The sequence below is a fragment of the Oreochromis aureus genome, linkage group 17, assembly GCF_013358895.1.
Source record: "Oreochromis aureus strain Israel breed Guangdong linkage group 17, ZZ_aureus, whole genome shotgun sequence".
Classification (NCBI taxonomy): Eukaryota; Metazoa; Chordata; class Actinopteri; order Cichliformes; family Cichlidae; genus Oreochromis; species Oreochromis aureus.
In genome coordinates, this window is record NC_052958.1 from 38255020 (window position 1) to 38274100 (window position 19081).

Here is a 19081-nt window from a genome sequence, read left to right on the forward strand (position 1 = left end):
TGGAGGCGTTCCAAAAAGAGAGGCGAAACAAAGAGCATGATAGAGACACGGAAAAGGAGCATAAGAGAGTCTGAAGGGAAAGAGATTCAAAGGAACAACACAAGCAGATCATAATGGAAACGGTAGATTGTAACATGCATTCTTCATAGTATTCATTGTTTAATTCTGTTTCACTCTCTTAAAATGAACACACATCAATCTGGGAAATGACATTTTTTGTGGTGCCATCCCCTTGAGCCCCTCTAGCGAGCTGAGTTCTTGGACTGGATTTATATGCTGAATGGATTGGTACTTACATACTTCGACTCTTACTGAGTGCTTATTACAAGCCTCATTCACACACACACTAATGCAATACTTGATTCTATGCCTAAGTGCCTTTTTGAACATTAACACACACCCACAGGTCAGGACTTGCCAAGGACGCCTCACAGCCTGGAGGAGCTGGGGATTGAACCGCTGACCTTGTGGCCACCTTCATCCTCCTGTTTAAAAACTATAATTACAACCATGCATATCTGAACTGTTCGGCTTTCAACTTAATGTTGATGAGAAGAAGTCACAGACAAACCAGGAAACCTGCATAACTCTGAACGAGTTTATTTTTTCCTATCAGACTGTCCTGTTACTTTTGGACAAACCCATGTAATCGGTTTTCTGGCAGCAGAAATGGCACAAAGTTTGTAGTAACAACAAGAAAATAATTCTCTAACTTTTATTAGAAGTAATCCTGGCATCTGGACTTAGGTGATGTCAGTGGTGGATATGGATGTGATTAGGAGACGATGGCAGTGCGATTAAGGCAAACTAATGTTTTAAGCCCAAACAGAAGTATGGATCATCAAAACAACTTGAAACATCTGAGTATCCTTGGATCGCTCAGCACACACACAATGAACACACATAGACGATGTTAGCTGAGTCATTCCTTTTACTATGGCACAGATCTGAGCATCCTTTTCCTCCAGCCTCAAGTCTGATTTCTGATTCAGCAATAATGAGTGAGCTGGGCTCTGGCTCTGTTATAACTGCCTCTGTGAGCCAGCCTGTCATTACTGGTTGGAGGTTAAAAAGGAAGAAGGATCATTAGCAGGTTTCTTTACTGTATTTAGATTAAATCTGACCACGTGTGTGGCCACATTAAATGACTTTATTACATTCAGCATCTGATTTAAATTGTGGTTAATAAAACTAGCCCTGAGGATTCACAGCTTAGCTTTAAAATAACGTATTCTAAAAACACACAGGTTCAAGTCACAAAGACGAGGGTGTCATTGAGCTTTTGGAAGTCTCAGCGAGACCTTGTAGCTCCCTGCCTTCTGCGCCTCCAGGGCTCAATAAGAGGGAAGTTAAGCCCTGAATTAAACACTTGACTTCAGATTTATTTAAAGTGAGCTTTTTTGTAAGAGAATGAGCGAGCATGTATTAGCTGAAAGCAAAAACACCCAAAAAGAAAAGAAAGGCGAGGAGAGAGAGAGGAGTGCAGATTATTACAGAGTAGCATATTAAAGGGTTGCGAGGAGCTGAGTGGGTAAATGAGAATACTGCAAGGGAAGCTTTCATTTACTTTTGTTTAATAAACTCTGGAGCTGTGTATTAAAAGTGACGCTGTGAAATTATAGATATGAATATGTGTAAATCTCTACATGCAAATAATGACAGTAAAGCTGCAGGCCTGTCAGCAGTGATGCTGGTGTGTGCAGGCTGTGTTTGCCAGTCAAATATGAATCATACCTCAGACAGCACGGCCTGCTAACAGAACAGTCTGAGGACAGGACAGTTACATGGATCCTGTCATATTACTGTATACATGATGTTGTTCACTAGCAAGGATGCCACCTATTTAAACTGTTCCCAATATTTTGAAGTTTCATTAGATTTTCTGCATTTCCATTTCTATCATTTCTATCATGCAGCAGTTAAAAATAAAAACAGATAGAAACACGCCTACAGTCTGTGTAAACCTGCTACTGTCACTGTGAATAAATGCATGAGGTCGCTGCGTAGCCACTGTGTAGGCTGCAGCTTGCAAAGTTTATTTTTTGTAAAACTGGATTACAGATGCATGCACTAAAAACACAAAGTGACATTTTTAGATTTATATGAGTCTTACATTTGTTATTTCTATTTATGATTCTTTTTTTTTGCTCGACGCCCAAGACTGTCTCTCTCTCTCTCTCACACACACACACACACACACACACACACACACACACACACACACACACACACACACACACACACACACACACACACACACCTCTCTTTGACTACTGACCCCAAGCACCCTGCTAAAATTTACCCTAGCTGCACTAAAAGCCTCCTCTACACAGAAATATATCAATGGTGCTTCACATGAGTGAAAACGTGGAAAAATCAACTAATGCCGGGCCCATGTGCACCTGGTCTAATCTTAGCTGTCCAGCAAACCGTTTAAATTCCTGCTGTATGCTTTTAAAAGGTCCTGGGTGATAAATGGCCAACAGTGAAATGAAACGGAGAGAGGGAGAGGATGAGGGACGGATAGGGCAGCCTGAGACAGCACGCGGCAGAACACAGTGAATAAAGGACAACAGGAAGTGTGAGACACTGGTCGGGGTTAGCGGCAGAAGAAAGAGGCAGGCAGACAGGAAGTGATAGATGGTAGGACATTGATCAGAGAACAGAAGAGGAGCAGAAACTATCCAATCTATCACCCTGATAGCATCACCTCCAGCAGTGTCCTCCTGTCATGCTCCTCTCCTCAGTGACTGCACTGCTGGCAGGTCGGCTCAACCACGAGAGCCACAGCTGCACAAAATGTGGATCTCCACAGTGCTCCAAAATATGCCTGATTTAGTTAAGACTACATACTGCAAAATGTGTGCACTTTCCATCCTTTACAACCATTTTTTGAACATTAAGTTGTTGAATTGATTTTCTACCTTCGAGGCACTCATTGGTTTCAGCTCACTTGCTTGAGATTGGTAATCCATCACAGTGAACATCGAGGCACAGTTTCATTATCACAGCAAGCAGTGTTTCTCTGAAAGTTCTCCTCACTGATGCAGGCTGTTTGAAGTCAAGAAGACTCACACCTGTGCAGCCACACTCGCTGGTTCAGCTACGGCCTGCTTTACTTGCTGTAGCTTCCAGTTTTCTGATGAAAACTAAACCTACTGATGATACACCGTCAGTATTTGTAGCAATAAGGCGCACAGGAATGTTTCCAGAGAAAAAGTTACATTTGGATTCCAAGAAGGTAAAATACTCAAATTCTAACTTTAGATAAAGTATGTGAATTTCAGGAGCGGGACCACGCCTCCAAACACGCCCCTTCCCCTCCCCACACAAGCTGTTCGTCTCGTGTTCGTGCCCCAGCCTCCCTGCACTTCTCATTAGTACATGAGCACCTGCCAGGCCCCAAACTCAATTCATGTTTAAGCTGTTCACCTTTATCTACTAAAAACTCTATGTGGGCTAACCCAGCTAGTGAGATTAACCAGATCCTTCATTATGCTAGCCAAGTAACGCCACATGTCTGACAACATGTTACTGACTATTTGTCTGTATCTGTCAAGGTCTATTCCTCATGCTCATCAAAAAACAAGCCACTGGTGGACTCACATGCTTCAAACTTTACTGGTAATTAAAGAAAACAATTCTAATCCAGTGATTACTAAGTATTCCAGTGATGTTTGTAGTTATATCCAATATCCAAAAACATAGCTAATAGTTCATTTCTTTTTAAACCAAGCAAATTTGTTACAAGAGGGTGTCATTGCCCCGCTTCAAGCCCCATTTGTGCCAGGTGTCAGATCTGTGGTGTGCTAACCCCTAAACTATAGAGCCACTGGTATTACACAAAGGGAACAATCATAAGAGCGTCAGTTTCTCTCTTGCTGGCAGCACATGCAGAGTTCAGCTTTGAGAACAGTATTACTGACAGAGTGTGACGTCCAGCACTCCTCCACCAACCTGGCTGTACTCAGTTCTGTGTACATGCACGTCTGTTTAACCCTTGTATGGTGTTCGGGTCTGTGAGACCCATGCCATTTAGAGGCCGTTGCCCCTTTAGGCAGTATATACCATCAAAACCTGCAAAATATGGTATAAGGATATGTACACTTGATTAGAACTGATTTTATTTTTTTTATAACATTTTATTGACAAAAAACGAGAAGCACATTAATTCATAAATGTGATCGAACAAAGGTAAAAGGAAAAAATTAACCATGTTTGCTGTTCACATGGCTCGTAATTGGGATAAAGTAAACATCTGTTGAGTAATTTAACATAAAATTGTTTGATAGTGTTAATTGGAAAGTCAAAACTCTAACGGGTCCACCAGACCCATGAACACTGGCTGAGTAACAAAAATACGAACACCATACAAGGGTTAAATTAAGAGGTGACCACACCTTTCAGGTTGCAGTGCCTAAACTCTGCAGCAGCCCTCCTCAGCTCATCAGGTTGGCTGAATGAGTTTGTTTAAATTAAACACATTTTTGTATGTTAGCATTTCCTTTCCTCTTGCATCCATTATATTTCGGTTATACTTTATCTGTATGCTGCATTCTCTTTAATGCATGTTTATCCAAACTGGAGCATTTTTTAACCGTGTGTTTGAAGAAGCACACAGACACAAGTGAAGATTCATCTGAGAGGGACAGACTGAACTAGACCGAGTGCTGAACTTTATTATTTATTTCTTCTACTTTATGGGTTGTTTGAGAATTTTAGACTTTTGAGGTCAAAATAATAGCCATCACTGCCGAATCCTTCTCCTTCTGTGAGAATTAACTGTGCACAGATTGTAGCAGTTTTCACAAGACTCATTTTTACATGAAATAAAAAAATGTCACAAAAACTTATAAGAATATTCCATAGCTGGTATTAAAGTTAGCAATTACTTTGTTAGTGTCATCATTTTAAAACATTTGCTTTTCTCTGGTCCCCCTTCAGTATAGCTTATGAACGCAGCACTTTTTGGCAGCTACATTTAAAGTGCTGCCAAAAGCTTCTTTTTACCCTTGAATTAAAAAGCTCTCTGGGTGATAGGAAATCATAGCAAACATAGCATATGCTCAGGAGTAATGTGCAAAACCACTGATATGGTTTGATTCATTTGATTGTATCCCTCCCTTTGCTTGTAAAGTCATTCATATGGTAGGCGTCTTCCTCTATTTTATGTCCTTTGCTTCTTTAATTATAAGCATAAACTAGCTGACGAGGCTGAGGCCTGTGTCTGCATCTCCTTCTGATTTTTCCTGTGTCAGTCTCTTCACTGTAAACTGTCCAGTAAAACTCGAGTCATTAAAATGGCATCACATTATATGCTTTAATTTCATGCTGGCAATCACACTGTTACAGCAGGCAGCATGCGATCAGATGGTCGTCATTCTGTAAAGCGTTTTAAATCGTGAAAAATGAGATGAAGCAAGGTTTCACTGGCTGGGACAGACACTGACAGCACTGTAATAGTCTCATTGTTTATGGGATATGTAAAAAATACTGCAGAAAAGAGCTTATAGTAGGAGTTTGTCATTTCATCGCTGTCCTTGAAAAGGGTAAATTGTGAGACCTGAGGAAAAACCTCTGTCCTTTCTTGCGATTTATTGTCTGCTCTCATTTATGATACACTCAGGATGACTTTATCACCTGAGGCCGGCAACATTTCCTGACCAAGAGAATCATCAACGGCCATTATACTGAGCTTTCACAAACAGTCAGGTGTTTCCTCAGGTCCTGATGTAAAGACTGAGCATCAATCCTGTATGGGCACAGTCAGTTAGAAAAGCAAAAACCTGCCTTCTAAACATGCAGGCAAAAACAAATATGGGCCTTCTTCCACTGCGTTCTTCAGGTGAAAACCAGAAAAGGAGTAAAATACAAACATGAAAACAGATGCAGGTGGTGAAAAGTAGCTGACAAGGGCGCTTATGGAAGTGAGATAGCATCCTACCTGTGTGGGGTTGTAGAGCTCCTGCAGGGCATTGCGGGATCCTTTCCTACAGCAGCCTTCCACCATGAAGGGGTTCCTCCGCATGACTGGAAAACAGATGATGCTCCAGTAAGAATGGAGGACATTCAGACTTACTGCAGCTGGAAAGTTCTGACACAGCAATCATGTTGACAGCATGCAGTGCAGAACAGACGCCATCCTATACAACACATATCGTTTGGGTTGGATTACTTTTCGTGCAGATATCAGTGTGAAAACGCCAACCACTGTTCCTGACACTTGAGGCTGGCTGCAAGCGAGAATTAATCCCTGTTAACATCCATCCTTTCTATACAGTCTATGATCAACCACATAGTTGCTCAGCGGCGGTGACTGTGGCCACATGTGGTAATTACACAATAGTAATGCCTTTTATTCCTCACACTGAATATGAGTCTCTCTATATCCAAGGGGGCTCATATCCTTTCACTGATGAAAGATTAAATTCCAGCTTTCCTTTATTTTTTACTCCCTTCCTTGAATATACCACATTTGGAAGCATCGCCTTGAACAACCAACTGCTGCAAGTGGCAAGCAGAAAGCTACAGGGATAAATAATGAGAGCAGTGACTATATGCCAAGGGCAAAGCCACAGTTCAGTGTTTATTTGGCTGGATCTCAGCTCTTTATACAACTCGATACAGAGCAGTAGCTGCTGGCACCGGCTCAGTGGGAGCAGCCAGCGCAACACTTTGCCTCCGCCAGCACACTCTCTCCAATTACTCTGGACGGAAAAGCGCACAAGAACGGCGCAGGATCAACAGGAAAGGAAACGAACCACTAACGAGAAAGCCGAGGGTTTAATAGCACTTCGTTCTGCACGTCATCGTGTTCGTGGATGAATGTGTGTTCTTGCCATCAGGAAAGCTAACGATGAGAATAACAAGAGATGTGCATTCGTTTCTACAGCGAGTTTCCATCCTTGAATCAGGTTTCACTGCATGTTTGCCAATCACAAAGCAACAAAGTAGGATTATATGTGGACAACAGATTATTTTGTTTACGTTTAAAGCATATTGATACTGTTCAACGATCAGCTGATCAGGGGTTAAAATAAAAGCCAGACCTGTTTCTAAACAGACTTCTTATGGGTTAAAATCTACGATAATTATATGAAAACAAAAGCATGCATCTGCAGTCAAACACACAGTTTTATATACACTGTATGTTTGAAATGGATGGACTACAGGCCTACTGCACACAGGCCACAGGGCTCAGAGGCTGAGGAAGTCCCAGAAAGACAGAGGCGCTGCAATAAAGAGGAACAAAGTCCAAAGGGATGAAAAAGACAAAATTACCAGAGAGACACAAAAGACCGAGAGACACAATGTGATTACAGACAAAATCACAAAAGTCCTGCTGCAAAACACACAAAGAGAGACAAAAAAGAGACTAAATGGCTACAAAGTGCAGCGACTGGACCACAAAGAGATGCTATTTCGTTTTGTGAATCTGTCAGTTTTGCGCATGACATGGAGGGCGTGGCTTCTAATTAATCCTTTGATTAATTATCAGTTATTGGTTAATGATTCAGGATCAGAAGCCAGTTAAACACCTTTGTCCTATTAGACCTACACTTTATGAGTGTGTGTGTCTGTGTGCTCATTTTGCCAGTTGGACGTGCTGCAAATTTGCAAATCTGCCGTGCAGAGCTGATAATGTCAAAATGGATATTTGCTCATCTCCACAGCATCTAACAAATCTGTTGACCGCAAACATGTAAATCTGTCTCTGCGCTGTAGCCTGTGTAAACAATATCTGATGAAGATGTTGTTTGCGAGTGTCATTGTTATTATTATGAATATTATGTAGTTATTTATTTTTCCTGTTGCGTGGAGAACTTTCCTTCAGGACTGATTGAGGGGCGTGTCCTCTCTCTCGTCCTCCGCGTCAGAAGAGCATCAAAGCAAAAAACAGAAAAGGAGACTCTTGATTTTTTCAAATCCTGCTTAAAAATTGAAGAATTGGGTGTGATGGTTGGAACTGAGCACAGATCTACCCTGGATCCTTGTAAGAGACGTGTAATCCCTCTGTTCACATGAATCCTTTGACAGAACCCTAGGGAGTGAGCTGGGTGCTTGTTAGTGTAACGAGCCCCAGCAGACAGCAATGACCTTCAACACCAAAGGGAATGCTAGACAGGGAGAGGAGGGATGCCTTTACACACACTATGTGCAATTAACCATGCACAGACACACACGAGAGCGTGATTGATAATAGTTTTGCTAAAGCTGGTCTTTAATGATGCAGTTCAGCACTCCGTCCTGCTGTGGACGTTGTAAATAGGCAATTAATGCTGGCTTGGAGAACAAAAGCTCGCAGCACAATAACGCAGTTGCATAGTATTTGCCTTTTACGCATGCTTTCACAGGCCAGCTCAAACCCAGTACATACACACACATCTCCAGCACCAGTGGAAGTCAGTACAAGCTGAATCAGCAGACGGTTGGCCACTGCTGATTGCTGTGGACACAGCCCTGAGGTGGGTCTCAAGGTAATAAGGATTTAGTGTCTGTGTGGGTGTGTGATTGCACTGTGTTCACTGACAGATTACACAGCTGGGGTGATTCTTATCCACATGCACCAGTGGACCCAGTGCTAACTAGAATGGATGCCATAATAAATCAGGCATCGGTAACAGTCACTACAATTGAAAAAGAGCTTTGCTTGAATAGACATAAATGAGCTAGTGTTATTGCGGGGACCTTTCACTTGTTACTTCACATAAGAGCACAGTTACACATGTAACAAATTTTATTTACTGCCTCGGTGAAAATGATTGTATATCTAAGCACATGCTCTTTGACAAATGGATGCAATAAAATAAAAGAGGAGGCTGAAAGCAACCACAAACAGCACAGCAAAAAAACACGAAGGTGAAAAAACCTGAGACAAACCAGTGAATCAATGAAAGAAATGATTTTACTTTTTAACAACGTGGATATTAGTTAATATGTAGAAAGATATAACGTTATTATCATGTTATATCAATAGATACAACGTGACCACAAAGAAGCTACAGGGAGGATGAAAATATAATACAGCATTTAAATAAATCCAGTAAAAGCCATTAAAGTGCATTAGTTATATGTATAACAGAAAAAGATGTATAACAGAATCTGACCAACTGTCATATATATATATACACGTATATATATATATATATATATATATATATATATACAGCACAGAGGCACTAATCATGGCAGCACAGGAACAAGCTCTGAGTACAAGATCCATAGAGGCTGGGGTCTATCACACCAGGCAAGACCCCAGGTGCAGGCTGTGTAAAGATGCCCCAGAGACAATCCAGCACATAACAGCAGGGTGCAAGATGCTAGCAGGCAAGGCATACATGGAACGCCATAACCAAGTGGCGGCCATAGTATACAGAAACATCTGTGCCGAGTATAACCTGGAAGTCCCGAGGTCAAAATGGGAGACGCCCCCAAGGGTGGTGGAGAATGACCGAGCTAAGATCCTGTGGGACTTCCAGATACAGACGGACAAACTGGTGGTGGCTAACCAACCGGACATAGCGGTGGTGAATAAACAGAAGAAGACGGCCGTAGTGATCGATGTAGCGATACCAAATGACATCAACATCAGGAAGAAGGAACATATATATGGAAGCTGCTAAAATCAACTGGAATGAACTGTTATATTCAGCCTACGTGTTTCCATTTTTAAGGTAAAACTAATTTCTCTGTAGGTTTGTGCAAATGAGACCACCCTGGAGAAAGAAGTGAGAGAAAAGCTCATCTTTCTAAATCCCTCACTTGGTGCGGAACTTGCCCCAAGCACACATACAGACACACAAACCATAATGTACAAGTTATATTAAATCTGTCCACATAGGCCTTATCTCTCTGCTCTGATGCCTCCAGGCATCATATACACAGCCACCAAGCACAGATGTACTAATGAACTTTTTAATCTGCCAGTATTCCTGCATGTGGTCTGTTACCTTGAAGTAATGGTTCAGCGCATGAAGGCCCTGGGACTGGTGCGACAAGGCTGAAAACCAGCTTCCAGAACTCTGCATGTAATCCAGTCAACAGGAACACAAGGTCACCTCTACCAGTACCTGGCTCCTTAATTGTGGGAACTGAGCTGAACCTCCACCATCACCTGCACCAGCTGGCTGGATGCCTGAGCTCTGGAATCAGGTAAGGTCATGGGAAAGCAGAACCTTATTCATTTCCTCAGTGCTGACAGTATTGATTGTGCACCATCATAATGTACACTCACACACACACACACACGCACACACACGATGTGGATGCCAATAAGCTTTCAGACTCACAGATTCTCAGCGTACTGGTGAACATGTACATTTCTAATGCCACATTTCGAATGCTACAGCTAGCAGAGCATGTTAAAAATGCAGGACCCCTGCATGTGTTTGAAAGAGATACTTGACATTTAACGGCAATGGTTTGTTTGTATAAACAAACATGTATAAACTTTTACAATAACCAGATCTTCAGCTCTGCTTTTTACCCTTTATTTGTAAACATTTCTGATATGTACAGTTTGCTTTTAACAGTTCCATCTCATATTGTACAGTACATGTGGATGTTAGTGAATTACTAAGTAAAGTAAATCCTTGGTTATTGATTAGCTGTGTGGTGCATCAGCTGTCACATATATACTGGCACTCTGCATGTCACACAGCTGCAAAGTTTTCTCCTATCTCTTCAAGCTGTTACAATTTCTTCTTCTTCTTCTTCTTCTTCTTCTATAATAAAGGGTTACTGAGGCTCACCCCGCACCAGGCCTGGGCAGGGAGGTGGCCCACTGTTGCAAGCAATTCAGTGCGTGCACCACTGCAGTGATATCTCGGTCCAAAACAATAAAGGTACAGAAATAGTGTTGGATTGTTTTTTCTATCTGGCCAAAGCTGAAAATACTGGAGCCAATTCCTGTCGATTAGTCTATGGCAGATTATCACAATAATTTAGGTCTGCAGCTACTGATGATTTTAGTCATTGAGTACTGTATTGATTATTCCATTGATTAATTGAATAACCAGTTAAAATGTACTTTAAAAAAATAGCCTTTACTCTGTCTTCATGAAATAGTTTCTTACATTAGTTCCAACAGTATCTCCTGGATGAGGTCAAGCTTTAGCCTTACCTCTGTGGGCTACACTCTGTGTGCAGACAGACTTCAGCTCCACATTAAACTACAACAACTGTGTGTAAATCTCAGGCTTAGGTAAAAGCACTGTAAGAATGTTTGTGTGACTTTGAGTGCTTTGAGTACTTAAGTGCTCCACTTGAGAACATAAGGTCTAAACTACAAGTGGTAAATAACTTATATAGTTTCTAGTGTATATGATATGGCATATAAGCAGCAGTCTACAGCTGTGAGATAGTCCTTTCTTCTTCTGTAGCTTAAGGACATTGCCTCATTTGGCCTCTGCTCTCCGGGGATCTGGGCAGAACATGCTGAGCCATTAAGATGCTATTTCACTTTCATTTTCCTTGAGATGCAGTTCTTCTAAGTCTGCTGTCTCATCAAGCATGAGTCAGCGAACTTAAAACTGTTCTGGGTTAAAAATGTGCTTTTAAATCAAACCCCAGCCACGATCTGATAGCCCCTTCACCCAGCTGAGAGTTTGTTCAGACGCCTTGGAACTTCGAACTGGTTTGCTTTACAGAGTCGATCCAGCCACACCGTTATTTAAATGTATACTTTTCTACTATAGCTCCTGTTTTTCATCTTTTTCTTTGACATATTAGACAATAAATTACTGGTAGATTTTAATAGTTGGTGGTTGCCATATTTTGGTATTGCTAGTCACAACGATCCCTTCTCCAGTCCCTCTTGCTAGTAGTTTTTAGATCATCCACTCTGTGTTCTTCTCAAACTGGCATTGCTGGCTGAGAACTGGTGTGCGATAAGGCACCAGCTCCAAACTGGCACTTTAATTCCTTGTGATACATGAAGTGTTTTTTAGAGCCAGGATCGAGTGTACTGGTTAGAAGCAGCTGAAACCCATCAGAGGTACTGAGGCAGACTGAGACATAGCTCCGCTTCCACCACTGACATGGTTCCTGCCTCCTCCTCATTCAGTAACACTCCCTCCCCTGCCAGCCCAAATGGCAGCAGCCCACGCAGTCTCCAGCGTTACCTCGAAACTAAGAGACGCTCTGCGCACTGAACAAACATCCATACGCACCACGGATAAAGAGTGCACACAGCATTCAGCATTCTGTCACATGCCTTCTCCTCTCCTCCTCTTTGCTGTCACCATCATCCCACTGGTGAAAATGCTCCAAAAATGTTCTGATTTCAAGTGTGTGCTCTTGTAAAAGCAAGTGGAGAAAAAGCCAAATCACTGAAAGTATTCTCAAGTAAAAAGAAATGTTTCCATGCTGCTTCCTGAGGAACAGCTTTCTAAAATAAGCAACAAAAAACAAACTCATTTCACAATTTACTGAAAAGACAGAACAAAAGACTTGCTAGTAAAGATGTTTTTGTCTGAAAGTACCATGGAGCGATTTCTCAGCCCGGTGACAGGATTTAATAGACTGTCAGCAGAGACAAACATGAGAGTGCTCAGAATGGTGTATGCTACTGTACATGAGTAAACAATGTGCCTTTTGAAAATCAGAACTATTCATGTATATATACTTTTATTTGAAATGGGCTTTCATAACCCTGTCTGTTCAAACTGAAACTGGTTTAATCTCTGAAAGGCAAAGATTAAGAGTGAAAAGGGAGATGAAAAAAAGGTTGAGATTAATTTTTAAATGATATTTCCATCTTAGTTTTTGTACATTTGGAAACTTTCACTTCACATATAGTTGTGTTTTGGTTTTATAATGTACTGAAAAATCAAGTTAAAGCACCTCATGTGTACTCATATTGTTTTAAGTCCTGATGGATTTTTTTTTTTTTTTTTTTTTTAAGTTTACAGCTCAAAACTATCTGCTCTTTAAGTGTGACGTCATTAGCTGCTTCTGGGTCCTAAACTCCGTCCGCTTCAGGTCCCAAAGTCAAACGAACACTGCGGCATCACTGAGAGTTACAAACTGTCTAAATTCTTTCATCTTTAATAAAATGATCAGCGTTGCTGCTTTACCAGGTGTAACAATTAAGTTTAACATCCAGGCATCCATGAAAACAGGATTTATTACATTTCACAGAGTTAGAAGTTAGCAGGAAGTTAGCAGGAAGTTAGCAGGAAGTTAGCTCACTAGCTTCCACCTAAACATGATATAGCATGTTCTGACTGAGAGATTTCTGAAACATTCAAACGTACAGCTCTGCTATCACTTCCAACATAAATGAAGACAGAAAACTAAACAGCAGTGACGTTTGTAGGGTTACTGAAGTTGGGCTAGCTGGTATATAATGATGTGCTCTCAGGCCTCCTAACGTGTAACATACGGACGATTTGTCGTTGGTGTGTTAGACGTTGGGATGAGAACATATTGTTACTATACTGCTGCATGGGCTGGGCTGTAGTTACATCATAAGGTTTAAACTGAGCTTTAAAATGAACAGTGGGAATAAATCCCACAGAGGCCGACGGTGATCACTGCCTTTTTTAGGGGCTTGTTCATGTGAACTAGAACAAGATACAAAGCATTAAAACATGTTAAAAACACACCAGCCTTAATAAACACAGTAGTTTGGGCCCAGAAGCAGGGTTCATATGTCATCACTTAAAGACAGGATAGGACCAAAAGTCTATCAGTAAACAAATTCTAGACTAGAAGATGCCTGTTTTAAATTAAAGGCTTAAATTCATCAAGCCTAAAAAAACACGTAAAAATAATGCTAATGAAAAAAAGCTCACTTTTTTCAGTTTAGGTTGTAAGGAAATGAGGTGTTATTTTTCTGCCATTTTTATTATTTCATTTTACTATTTCTAGTTTCATTATTTTGTTATTGCTATTGCATCATAATCATATAACAAGCATCTGCATTGACGCATTTATTAATAGTGATATTGCATTTAGATGTTTAAACATATTGGCACCCAATTAAGCTTTATTACAGGTGCAGTTATAACTACTTTAAACTGTTGAGTTGAATTTATAATCTTAAATGTTTATATGCAGACTGCGTGGTGAAAGAAAAGGCCTAACGCTGAGTAACTCTGTGCCAAAATAAGACAGGAAGTTACATGATTTTGAAGTTACATGCTTTGCAGGAAGTGAAACCGAAACCAGAGTCTGAGTGAAAGTTAGTCTGAGGAGCAGTTTCGATGATGCTATTATCTTTTATACTTTTATATCTTTTGATTAAGCTTTTAGGAGAGGTTCTTGATGAAAACATTTATTCAGTAGAGTACACATACATAGTTTCGGTTCGGTTATTACATACACGAGAGCGGCTTCTGTCTCTCTGTCTGGGGAGAGGCCAGGAGCTAGTCGGCGAGGTGAAATGGGGTGCGATTGTGGTTAGCACATAGACACACACGTAACCACACACACACACACACTTAGTTAGAGGGAATCATTTGTAGGTGAAAGTTTAAGCATGTTTTGCTAGGGTTGCAGTTTTAGGTTGGTGTACGTGACTGTTTGATGAAGAAGCAGGTGCACGAGGCGAGAGCTGAGCGGGCTTATGGAAACCACCGGGAGAAGATGGAAGCCAGTGTTCTTTTTAATTGTGTCACAAGTTGTCAAACAGAACATTTGTGGTTTTGAGTTGACGTATCCATGTAATTTACGCAAGAGGGGGCGTTCTAATACCCCGATGTATAAAACTGTGTTCTGAAGTTTTGGAGATAGAGATCAATGCTGTCTGCGTACAGGATTTATCTCTCCACATGTGTCATTAAATCATTCGTTGACTCCAACTGACTGGGTCAGTGTGTTATTCCGATCTCCACCATCTCTCTCTCCTCAAAATGAACCTTAACAAGGTCAGACATTATCATGTGCATTATGCACACACATCAGCATGTGAAACATCTGTATCCTTCTGCAGGCTTCTGAGAGTTAGATCTGGTTAAGATTTATTTACTTTTCTTTTGAAAGTTAATCTTATGTGGTTAAAAAAATAAAAGCACAGTGTAGAAAATTATGTCTTTTTAAAAATGAGGCTGCAGTTTAAACAGTCTCAGCGGACAAGCTTTAAAGTGGCCTAATGCAAAACAAGCACTGCAGCTAGCAAGTATTACACTGCATTCAATTTTGTCACCATCTGATTATGAATGAGTCACCTTATAAACAGCAGGGATGCTTCTGCACATGCTCAGTACGGGCCTGCAATCAAGCAAAACATCTGCCATCATCTATCAGCAGAGGATTATGGTCCACTGGAGGATTAACTTGTCACTAATCTTACCTTCACAGTAGGAAAGGAAGGAGAGACAATTCACACTGGGCCGCCCGCACATAATAATCAGCCAACACACACACACAGATGCACATGCAGGGCTGATTTGGTCTAAGTATGCTACTTTATGACACTCTGTGTGTGTGTGTGTGTGTGTGTGTGTGTGTGTGTGTGTGTGTGTGTGTGTGTGTGTGTGTGTGTGTGTGTTTGTTATTGTCCTACACAAAAGTGAAGTGCCACAGTGTAATTGGGATTTAAATGAACAATGCAACTGGAGCAGAGAAGTAGAGATACAGGTGATTAGCAATGTTGGCACAACTTCATTAAACAAAGCTCAATAAGAAGTTGGGGAAGTGATTTTCTCAGCGTGAGTGGGTAGGCTATAAAACCAATCAAGTCTCCACTGATGATTGACTGCATGTGTCTTTTCCTGGTTGGAGCGCTCAGTCTAATCCCCTTAATGATGATTACTAACGCGACGATAATACACAAGCAATTATGGCTGTGACAGTCCTCACCTGAGGCTTACAGGCAGAGTCAGGAGGGAAAAAAGATCTAATATTTCTCCAAACTCCATTTCTGCTCAGTCTCATTATCAGTATGCATCATAATAAGCTTTGACTGATTGTGAGAACAGCAGGGGGCAAGAAATGCCAATCACCATGGTTTGAAGATATAATCAAGTTATCACTGAGACACATTCAGAGTTTCTCTCATTATAAAGAAAATATAAATCTCACCCAGTTAGTTTTATTCTCCCTTTCTTTTTCAAACTAAACAGAACAGCTGACTGGACGAGGTTGTGGAACGAGAACATTGAGCCTTCTATGAAATGCCTTCACATCTTAACACTAGTAAAAAGTGGTAAACGAGAAGAATTGTAAACAAAGTTGGATTCATCACTCCATAAGACCGGCTGCCACGGGTTTTTTAGTCCAGTTCTTTTATAATTTGACATCCTCAGCCTTGTTTCTATCCTTAAGAGAAGCTTCCTGACAGCCGTCCTGCCACTGAGCCCATTTCTGATAAGGCTTTGATTAGATGGATCAGCTGAAGGTCCAGATGCATCTGTCAGATCTTGTGTGAGGTTTCTGGCACAGGCACAGCACTGGTTCGTTCTTTAAGTTAGGTGCCTCTTTATGCTTAAATGATCTGTAGGTCAGTGTCATCAAGAGGCTTAAGAAACAAACAACTTCTGTAAAGACTGGACTGAAAATGAGTGGAACAGCAGACATGTCCATGGCTGTCTATGGACAGCCACAAAGGAGGGTATCACAAGAACCGACCCGTGGTGTCTGAGCAGAATGTCCAAAAATCAAGACTACTTCTAATAAAGTCACATTGAAAATCCAAAACAAATCTAGCTTGACAATTATTAATATTACGTAAGAAAAAAAGCATTTGTCTTGATCACTTTTGGAGAGCTGCCCTCAGTCGGATCATTGTTCTGCCTACTCTGCTGAATCCACGAGCAGCACAGACAAAGACAGCACCTGACAGCTTCTAAAAACATCTACATTGTACTACATGAACAGTGGTCCAGACTTTTCAGGCCTCCTTTAACACATGAGAGCTGTCACTGAGCACAACAGAGCATGAAACACAAAGAAGTGGCAGCCGGTCAGGAGGAGCCACGCAGATAACCTGGGCATCATCCTACCGTCAGTTTTCTTTCATTCAGCATGAGGAATCCCATCCCTGATGCATTACTCTAGGAACATGAACCGGACTGCTGCAGTACACACACGTAGATAATGCACATGGAACCAGAATCAAATCCCGATGTGTTGTTTCTACATCCAGTACTGATGTTGATCGCTGTCACTTCTGCACTGGCTCTCACCTCAATGCACCAAAAACATCTACCAGAGGAATTCATGGATCCTGAACTACAGGATTAATAAATAAAGTCATTATGTTAGAAGCTTTTAGACGAGGCCTTTGTCTCAGAAATAATAAATATTACATTTATAGCTTCAAGGCCAGTTTTATTCATTAGCTGAATAATTAAAAAATCGATGGGGGAATTAATACAATATTAATAATTTGCACTAAACGACTATAGATTCATATTTTGGTAACACTGATATCTCTAAGGTGGCAGAGAGTGGAAAAAGTGAACAACATGTAACACTCTTGTTTTTTTATTGCCTTTTAGCCATCTTCTACTGACACTGACGACTTCATTCATATACAAGGGACCAGTTCACACGAGGATGTGAATTTTAACATCCCCACCCTGCAATCGGATGTATCTGTAAGAACTTTATGCATATTTTATCCCAGCTTTGAAAGAAAAACACCTCCAATCAGTACAGGTGGCTGATATCCCCAACGTCTGCTTACGACTCCAGGCAGGAAGCACACAAACAACAGGAGTCACTTAGGCACCCTAAACCATCTCCACTGGCCTCTCTCCTAACCTGTGACCTTCTGACTCTGTGGAGTCAGTTTACTCACCTGCATCTGCAACATGAGGTCATGACCTCATGCTGGGATGTAAACATAAAGGCTCAGCTCCACCACTTCATTGCCACAGCCTGCAGGTGCGCCTTCAGTGTCAGTATTCCTCACTGTTAGTCACCCACACCTTCCTCAGTCAATGGAGCGTTCTCGCGTGTTTCTACGTGTTGAAGTGGCTCTTAGAGCAAAGCTTTCAGCTGACAGTGTCAAATAAAGACATTTGATAAGAAAAGCAGCACGGTGCATATTTAGTGTGTGTGACGGTCGTGTGTGTGTTATCAATGCAAATCTAAGAGCTGCGTTCAACCAGAAATATGTCATAAATATTCCTTATTGTTTTTTAACTTTCATGTGCATCTGGTGAGATTTCTTGTTATCATATGAATCCAACGGTTATGAAACCTTCACACATCAGTATTAAAGTCCAACCCATGTGCAGCTGCAGACTACTGTCCATGATGCCACCATGCTGCTTACACATTTGCTCCAGAAGCGCTGAGTCACAGCTCGCTGCATGACTCAACATTCCCGCGACAAAAAAGGGAAGGAATTCGTACTCAGTGGCCTTCAGATGGGAACGAAGACCTCAAACGTCCACTTAAGTCTTTGCTTGGCAACCGACCACACGTGTTTTGCTGGTATCATAGTCGAGCTATGTATGTGTTGAGTAAGTGTCAGCATGGAAACTGAGCATTACTCAGTGAGACAGAGGAAACTTGATGGTTTGCATGCCAGACTTTTAGAGTCTCCAGACTTTAATTATTTATAAAGGAAAGATTTGGAACCTGAATTTAGACCAGTGCATGATGGGAAATCTCCCACAAATGAAATCATATACTTATTTGGAGTTTTTTTTTCCAAAATGATTATTGAATAAACAAGTTAGCAAATAAATATGCAAATAACAGAAAGTTTATGAGAGTATTCCATCATAACATTTTGCAATGTAATAATGATTTCAGTAGGTGGAGGGAGACGGAGATTCATGTAGGTTTTGATGAATGGCAGGAATGATGACTGTTTATACTCCACCTCCCCCTCAAGATGCACACACACACACACACACACACACACACACACACCTACACACACACACACCTACACACACACACACACACACACACATATATAGCCTAATCTGGTTGAAAGGTGGCCAAGTGTGGAGACAGAGCCAGTCACATGAGTGAGGCCAACCAGGGGCATTGGAGCAGACACAAAAAAACCTGGAGCTCCCCGGGCTCAGACACGCAGGTCAGACACATGAGGAGACAGAGAGAGAGAGACGGTGCGAGTCAGACAGTGGAGGAGACGGAGACACTTCTGCCTGGATAC

General features: G+C 41.3%; 1 protein-coding gene across 2 annotated transcripts in view; it reads right to left on the reverse strand.

The window, feature by feature from the left end:
- The window catches only part of chst11 (carbohydrate (chondroitin 4) sulfotransferase 11), an 86554-nt gene that overhangs the window by 22745 nt on the left and 44728 nt on the right, over window positions 1-19081 (reverse strand). For both annotated transcript variants that reach the window (XM_031743794.2, XM_031743793.2), the window contains exon 2: window positions 5945-6030. In XM_031743794.2, coding sequence (XP_031599654.1) covers window positions 5945-6030 — 86 coding nt within the window. The remainder of the gene's footprint in view (window positions 1-5944; window positions 6031-19081) is intronic.